Below are 8,943 nucleotides of genomic sequence, written 5' to 3'. Positions count from 1 at the left end.
TAAGGCCGATGCGATCAGGGGAGCCCCTAAGTAATTAGAGGGAAGTGAAGCCATGGAAAAACCCAAAATGCGCGTTATGGCTCTCTTTGTGTATGGAGGAGTATTGAAAAAGAAAATTTGAGATTTAACATTGTTAATTAGAGCTCCTGAGGCTTTCGAAAAGGAGTCAAGGATAGACTTGTAGGTTCGAGCTTCTTGGACTGAAGGATGACCGAAGAGCATATTATCATCGACGAATTGCTGGTGTGAGACAGCCGGGGCTTGGTGAATAGAAAGTCCTCTGAGTTTATGGGTTTGAATAGCTGCTTTTATACTGCGACCCAAGCCTTCAGCTAGGATGACAAAGAGAAAGGGCGATAACGGATCTCCTTGTCTAATGCCTCTCGAAGGACGAAAAGTAGGAGAAGGGATGCCATTAATGAGAATGGAAAAGAAAGAGGATGAAAGAAGATTGCTGATCCATCTGATCCAAGGGGGGGCAAAGCCAAAAGCCTTAAGGATTTTTTGCAAATATTCCCAACTGATACTATCAAAAGCTTTGGATAGATCGATTTTGAGCAACATACCTGGTTTTTTTGTTTGCTTGAGGGAATGTATTATTTCATGGGTTAATATAATCCCATCTGTGATCTGTCTTCCTTCCACATATCCAGATTGTTCTGGAGATATAATGAGAGGGAGCATGGGCTTCAATCTTAAAGCTATGACCTTGGAGACTATCTTGTAAATAATGTTGCACAAGGCTATGGGTCTGTATTTATCTGGAGAGTTGGATTCCTCTGTTTTGGGGATGAGCGCAATGAATGTTGCGTTCATGGCTGGATACATCCATCGGAGATTGCGGGATTCTTCCACTACCTGCCAGACTTCCCATTTAATTAGTTCCCAGAAGTGCTGAAAGAAATTAGCAGTAAACCCATCTGGTCCAGGCGCTTTCCCTGCTTTAAGTTGTTTCACAGCATTTTCTACCTCTTGAAGGCTTACCGGGTTGAGCAGAAGAGTGTTGTGGTCTTCATTGATTAATTTGGGTATCTGCTTGGTGATGTTATCAATGGCCTCTGCCCTGTTGATGTTGGGTTCCTGATTCATTTTCTTGAAATAGTTGAGAAACTCCTTTCTATTTCTTCATGTGTTTTGACTTTGTTGCCCTGCTCATTGTTGACATAAGAGATTTGGTTTGTCATTCTTCTCTGTACTGTGGTTTTGTGAAAGAATTTTGTGTTCTTTTCACCTTCCTTCAGCCATCTTACCCTCGATTTTTGCCGCCAGAGAATTTCCTCCTGTAGGTCTCGTTCAAGGATTTTGTTCTCTATGCTCTTCTCCTTTTGATTTAATTCTTCCGACCGTCCTTCCGAGATCATTCTTTGCTGGATTGCCTTCATCTCTTGGGTGAGGTGTTCCTTGGATTTGAAGATGTTGCCAAAGGTGAATTTATTCCATCGTTTTATTTCCTCTTTGAGGTATTTCAGCTTCTTCTGGAATAAAGCCATTTTGGTTCCCTCTGCTGAACTGAAGTTTTGCCAGGTTGTCCTGATAAATTCGTGGAATTCCGGATGAGTTAACCAGAAAGCCTCAAACCTGAATGGGCGCTTAGTGTCTTTACCGGGTCTGTTCTAGTTTAAGGCTATGGGCCAGTGATCCGAGCCTGAGTAAGGTAGTATTGAGGCTGTAAATTCTCCCCCTATGTGCACTGCATTGTCTGAGATCAGGAAGCAGTCCAGACGCGAAGCAATCTGTGTGGGCTCTGCACGTTTATTGTTCCAGGTAAAGAGACCGTTGTTTGTTGGAAGGTCTATCATCCAATTATTTTGAATAAAGTCCTTTAAGACTGAGCCATCCCTGTTTATTCTGCAGCATCCTCCTCTTTTTTCCTCTGTTGTGGCTATCATATTGTAGTCACCGCCTGAGATCCATAGAGGATGGATCCTTACTGCATTAAGCTGCGATAATGCATCCAGAATTTCAATTTTCTGTTGTGTTTCTTGAGGAAAGTATACATTTGTTATATGCCCTGAGATATTTGTGCCAATTAGGTGAAAGGTGGCTTGTATGAAATTTTTAGTAGCATGTGTATTACTTAGTTGGATCTTCCTTGCATCCCAGAGTATAGCCAGTCCTCCTGAGGCTCCCTGAGCATCCACCGCCGTAACTAGTCCTTCCGGCCAGACCTTTGCTGCTATTTTTTCCAAGGTTGCCTGATTACATTTTGTCTCTTGCAAAAAAAGGATTGCTGGTTTTTCCTCCATTAGCAGGTTTTTTAAAAGTCTTCCTTTCTTTGGGCCGTTCAGCCCTCTTATATTCCATGATATTAACTTCATTGGGAAGGGTTGGGTTTGGTTTGGTAATACCTGGTTAGCTTGGCATATCTGCCTGAATCTACTAGGGCTTCGCCTATTTTGATAGTTCTTTCCAGGGTCGATTTCCTTCCTCTCTTTTTGCTGTCTTTGGGGATGAACTTCCCGTCCCATTGACTTCCAGTTTGAACCCCTAGAGAGTATTTCTCGTGGGCTCTATTGAGCACTTCCATTAGGTTGTCCACTTGTTTATCCGTTATTTTGTCGAAGTTCCCTGTTTTGCATGCAGATTCCAAGCCTAAAATGTCCAGTTCCCCAATATCTATTGAGTCGGTATCTTCCTCCATATTTTGTGGCTTTTGATAGCTTCCTTCTCCTTCCATTTCTTTTCCTGTACTCGGATATATAGTATCTATCTCCATATCTGGCTGATTCCAAGTTGCTGGTTTAGAATTCTTGGAGTTTTCCTTTTGTTCCTCTGTTTTTTCCTTAGATTTCGAATGGGATGCTTCAGGCCTTTCCTATTGAGCTATTCGCTTGGTGTTTGAGGGTTCTTGATCCTGCCCCTCTTCATTGGCTAGAGCTTCGAAGATGTTGCTCGTAGAAGGTTTTGGTGTATCTTTTTGGGCTGATTTGGTCTGGAATGGGTTCTTCTTGTTTCCTCTTCTTCTATTTGTTACCTTGGTAAACCCATCCGCTGTTTTGTTTTCCTGGTCTTCTTGAGCCATGGGCTTACTGTTTAGCGGACAGTCTCTATAAAGGTGTCCTAGAGCATGGCATTTTCTACACCTAAACGGTACATGCTCATAATCAATTAATTGAATCCATTCTACATCTTCATGAGAGAGGCTTACCGTATCAGGCAGAGGTTGCTTTAGGTCCACATAGACGCAAATTCGAGCATATGAAGTGTATCTCTGCGTTTTTGTATCTTCTGCTATTTTAACAAAATCTCCCAGAGCACTGCCGATCGCTTTTAGCGACTCTTCTTCCCAGTACTCCCATGGCAACGAGTACAATCTGATCCATACCGGTGCCCAGCTTAAGTCTTCCTTGTCCGGGTTGAATCTATCGGTCCATTCTCTTAGAAATAACCCAGCAGAGTTGAAGAAGTACGGCCCTCCCTTAAAGACTTTATTTCTATCTTCCAGGCAGTTAAATACTGCGGTGAAAAACCCCTTTGGCCCGAGATGAAGGGATATATGACCTTTTGGGTGCCATTTGACATTGATCCAGGTTCTCAAGGCTTTTTCATTTGGCCAGATGCCAATAAATTTGCCTATTAGAGCATGATCCCTCATGTATTGTATTCTGGCATTAATACGGTGGCTGGGTAGCTCCATTTTTGGTCTGTGCGTGGCTACCGGCTTGCATTTGGATGAGCTCACTTTCGGCTTTTCCTGCTGATCCTGTTCTTGCTGCATTTTCTGACTGTTGTCAGTGTTTTCTTCAGTCTGCATTTCATTCATGTCTGATTCTTCATTGTTCTCTGGTTGTTTGCCATTGGTTGAGGGAGGCCCGCCCCCTTCCCCCTGGCAGGGATCCATTGTACGCTGCACCAGTACCGTCCGATAGGAGACTACTACGCTGCCGCCTTCTGGAGAACGATCTTACTCTGCAGAGCGCCTGCCGTTGCAGGTCGGCGCAGAACCCTAATCCCTACACTGTGCTCCCATCGCCCATCGTTCCCGCTCCGTTCTCCTCAACTTACAGTTTATGTTGTTGTGTACATAACTAATATGAATACTTGATGTTATGTTATTTAAACTACATAGTTCAATTAGATGTATTTAACACTAGTGTGCCTTAATTTCTGTCTTTTCTTTAATTTTTATTTATATTTCTAGCTAACCTTTGTGAATTATGATATATATTAATTTAATTCATTCATCATTAATGAAGTTTTTACTTAATATGTTTTCATGAGTTATGTACCTACTATCTCTTTTTCCCAAAAAAACATTATTTTATTTAAAACACTCTTTATTCAATAATTTGGTCTATTTATTTGTTTAATTAGAAAATCTATTTAATTCACACTAGTTACAACAACTATTTGATTTTGATTATCACCAGGGAATACTCCCTCTCGTGAAAGGGAGATCAATGCTTGTCACATAGAGCGGGAGGATATAGGATCCTCAATGATGTCGTCTCAGGCTATCCTCAGTTACTGGGACAATTTGAGTGGCAACAAGTTCTTTGTTACTTCATCAACAAATGATCACTCTCTTGCACCTTATTTTTAAGGACAAGCAAGTGGATAAGTATAATGTTTTTTTCTTCCTTAGAGGACATTAAGTGTATGTTGAGAAATCAACGCTTTTGTCTGGATAATGTCAACCAATGTTTGGCTTCAATGAAAGGTGTTTTTGTGAGCTACTTTGCTTGGAAAGATCTTATTGACCCTCCTCTCAATGATGACAATAAAACGCTTGCCTTAATTTGTTCAGATCATGATCAGTGATGGAGGTGGTTTTAGGTAGTTCGTTCTCATTTTTCATATGCTACAACTTGGTTTCTACAGGGCAGTCTGCATCTTATCTCTGTTATGGGGCATGAAATGGTTTGTTTTATTTGCACCATTTTTTTTTCTTTCTATGGGAGCCAGGTATATCTGAATTTTGGTAAGGGAAAAGGTTCTTATGTCAAAGGTTGTTGTCATTCGTTGAATATTTTATGTTTTCTATCTCTTTTCCACCTCAATTCTTATGTCTCTCAATGGTTAAAGGGACGCAATTCATTTTTGTGTTGTTGCAACATTTTGGATTTGTTATAATTGCAAAATTCTATGTCTTCAATGCAGGTTGTTTCTTATGTGCTATGCTGGCAGAGAGTTAGGGGATTTCTAGGAGGGTCATATTCTTCTATGTGATTGTCCAACTCCTTGCATATGTTGAACACTTATCAGGGATTGGGTTTGCTTTTGAATTCCCTTTGGTTTATCTGAAGAATCATCCTTGCATTTTCTATTTGTTGGTGTCAGAGTGTCCATAGGGTGATGTATATGGCTATAATTTTATGTGGCTATGATGCATTATTTTGTTATTGATCAATTATTTATTAGCAAGGTCTTGGGCTCTCGCTCTACAATAATTATTTTTGGGTTAAATGGTATCATGAGCAATTTCATTCTTTTCTTGTTGGATTGAATCTATGGATTTCTATGTGAACCTTGGAATCAGATGTAAACTTCTTTTGATACGAATACAATTGATAGAAATTTTAAAAAATAAAAATTTTATTATTATTATTATGTAATAATTATTTTATTTATTTAAATATAATAATAAATTTATTAATGATATTTTCTTTTCTTTTCAATATGATTAAATTTTTATAGAACAATTATTTTGAAATTTTGATATGATTTAAATTATGTATAAAAATTAACCTATTTGTTTCATATTTATTATATTATGAATTAATTATAAATTTTGAATGGTTTAATCATTTTTATTATAATATAATATTTAAAAAGATAAAATGTAGAAAAATAATTGTCATCATAACCATAATCAAACATTTTATAACTTGTTTAGATCCATCTTAACTCTAAATCTACCAAGCCCTTAAAGGGATCAAATCTCATTTCACTTTAAAAGAGGTTTGCATCTCAAGACATTCAATCCCTCTTAGCATTTGGTAGATCCAAAGTTAAGATGGATATGGGCTCGTATAGAGGGATTTGGGATGAAAGACATGTATTCTTAACATTCTATTACTTTTTAATTGAGACCACATGTAAATGTTTACAAATATTTACACCACTACAACATCTCCCTATGGGTTTTTCTTTTAGATTTTAGTTTAAAAATAACATAAAATAAAAATGAAATTAAATATTTATAAAATATTTTCATTTTGAAACAAGTTAATAATATCCATGGTAAAATAGGGTGAATATCCATGGTTAAAAATCTTGTTATATTGTATGTTTGTTGTAAGTATTAGGTTTTAATATAAAAATGTTATAAAATTGAATTATAATTAAATAATTTTTTATTTTTTATTTTTTGAAATGAGTTAAGGTTTTTGGGTATGTGGTATTGATAACTCAAGGTATTGGCCCATGGTATTGTCAGAAAGCCTGTTTAAGAGATAATAACATCCACTGTAAAATGGGTGAATATTCATGGTTAAGAATATTGTTATATTGTAAATATTAATTTTTTATACGATTATTAATTAAATTTAAATATGATTACAAAATCATTCTTGTTAATTTATATGACAAAATGGATGTTAATTTATAACTACTGTCTATATGTTATCTATTTTAATATAATATGCATATTATGATTTTCTTTTATCTAAAAAATTGTAAGTAATTTTATTAATAAAAAAAATAGAATATAAAAAATATTTATATCTAAATTCTAATATCTAACATCTAACACTTATTTTTTAATGTAATTATAAAATAATACCTATATTTAACTAATTGAAATTTAGTAATTTATTGGCACAACCACATTAATAAATATGGTGATGGGCAAATATCATCTATATACACAACCATATTAATCTACATATACTATTATTAAATATATGATGGACATTTAATATCAATATAAATATAAGTTATTATATAATTATATGATTAATAATTAAGTTTTATAATATTAAATTTAAAATATTGGGTAGAGTTTTAGTATTAAGTATTAATAATAGAATTTAATATTGAAATTTTACCCAAAAAAATAAAAATAAATAAATAAATAAATATTATTTCATTTTTATATTAATTTTAAAAATATAAAAATAATTAATAAAGATTTATAAAATATATAATAATTTATATAATTAATTCAAACAGTGGATTAGAAAATGCCCTCCATTAATTTTAGTTGGATTAAATTGCATCTGTAAAGTAAATAAAAGCAAACGCACCAAAGCAAAAGACGTTTGAATTATTCCCGTGCTCTCATAAAAGTAAAGATACGAGAGGGCATGGAAACCTAGGGTTCTGGCAATCTCCTGCTACGGCAGGTCTGTAGCGCAGAGGATCCTGGTTCGTTATACGACAAGCGAGGATACTGTAGACAGGGGTCTTGACCGGTGGTTGAATGGGCCCCCACAAGGGGGGAGGTGGGGCGCCTCCCCTAAGAAACGACAAGCTGCCAGAGAAACCAGCAGTCTCAAACTCGGAACCGGTGAATAATGAGGAAGAAACAAGTCAAGGGCAGAAGCAGCAGACGGAAGACAATCAGCACGGAAGATCGAAAGCTAGTTCATCGACATGCAAGCAAGTAGCGGCTCAGAAACCAAAAGTGGAGCTGCCAAGTCACAGGATCAACGCCAGAATCCAATACATGAAGGATCATGCGCTCATAGGCAAGTTCATAGGCATTTGGCCTAATGAAAGAGCGCTGAGAACTTGGATAAATGTAAAATGGCACCCAAAAGGACATATTACTTTGCATCTTGGGCCGAAGGGCTTCTTTACTGCGGTCTTCAACTGCCTGGAAGACAGGAACAGAGTCTTCGAAGGGGGGCCTTACTTCTTTAACTCGGCTGGGCTCTTTCTCAGAGAATGGACAGATCGCTTCAACCCGGATAAGGAGGATCTGAGTTGGGCACCGGTGTGGATCAGGTTGTACTCTTTACCCTTGGAATACTGGGAAGAGGAAACTCTAAAAGCAATAGGCTCAGCCCTGGGCGATTTTGTTAAAGTTGCAGAAGAAACAAGGTCACAGAGATATACCTCTTATGCAAGAATCTGCGTATACATGGATCTGAAGCAACCTTTGCCTGATACGGTAAGTCTCTTCCACGAAGATGTAGAATGTAGCCAGCTAATTGATTACGAGCATGTTCCTTTTAGGTGCAGGAAGTGTCATGACCTAGGACATCTCTTTAGAGACTGCCCTCTAAATACCAAGCCAAAAACTCAAGAGACACAGGATAATCTTCCTGATGATGGCTTCATTAAGGTTACTAATCGTAGAAGAGGCTCAAAAAAACCAGCAGGCAAGACAGCTCCTGAAGACACATCCAAGCCGTCAACTAGTAACAGTTTTGCAGTGTTAGAAAATGAGGACATGCCAGATCCTATTAACCCGTCCCCTAATAAGAGAGAGAATGCAGCAGAGCAGAAAATCAGAGAAGAAACCAAGCTAAAAGAAAAGGAAACGGAGAACGATCTAGAAGGCAGTGGGCTCAAGACAACTTCAAAAATAGGGATCCACCCGGATATGGAAATTGATGGTTCAACTTCAGACATTGAAAGAGAAAAGGAAGCAGAAGGCAATATTCAGGAACCGCAAAACATGGAGGAGGATACAGAAGCCATAGATATTGGGGAGCTTGATATATTGGGTTTAGAACATGCATGTAAAACTGGGAACTTCGACAAAATCCCTGATACACAAGTGGACAATCTAGTGGCAGTCCTCAATAAAGCTCAGAAAAAATATTCGTTAGGAGTTCAAATCGGCAGTCAGTGGGACGGGAAATTCATCACCAAGGATAGCAAAAAAAGGGGACGGAAAACCACCCTGGAGAGAACCATCAAGATAGGTGAGGTACTGGTGGAGTCAGGCAGATATGCTAAGCTCACCAAATATTTCAACACCAACCCCAAATCTTCTCAATGAAGTTAATCTCTTGGAATATTAGAGGGCTTAACTGCCCAAGGAAAGGAAAA

The 8,943-nt window shown here is 37.5% G+C and overlaps 1 protein-coding gene across 1 annotated transcript; it reads right to left on the bottom strand.

The window, feature by feature from the left end:
• Positions 1–1,613: 1,613 nt before the first annotated feature.
• On the bottom strand, positions 1,614–2,246 carry LOC149189877 (uncharacterized). The gene has a single exon (XM_089410367.1). It carries the CDS (start codon positions 2,244–2,246, stop codon positions 1,614–1,616), a length of 633 nt encoding a protein of 210 aa, XP_089266493.1.
• Positions 2,247–8,943: the final 6,697 nt, after the last annotated feature.

Source organism: Pinus tabuliformis, chromosome 3_1 (assembly GCF_031772625.1).
Source record: "Pinus tabuliformis cultivar Carrire ecotype Pingquan chromosome 3_1, CPIR1, whole genome shotgun sequence".
Classification (NCBI taxonomy): domain Eukaryota; kingdom Viridiplantae; phylum Streptophyta; class Pinopsida; order Pinales; family Pinaceae; genus Pinus; species Pinus tabuliformis.
The sequence above is the reverse complement of the archived record's forward strand: the minus strand, read 5'-3'. Positions and strand labels throughout refer to the sequence as shown.

Bases quoted from the DNA above. Each gene is read 5' to 3' on its own strand.
- LOC149189877 (XM_089410367.1), bottom strand. From the start codon at position 2,246: ATGGAGGAAAAACCAGCAATCCTTTTTTTGCAAGAGACAAAATGTAAT.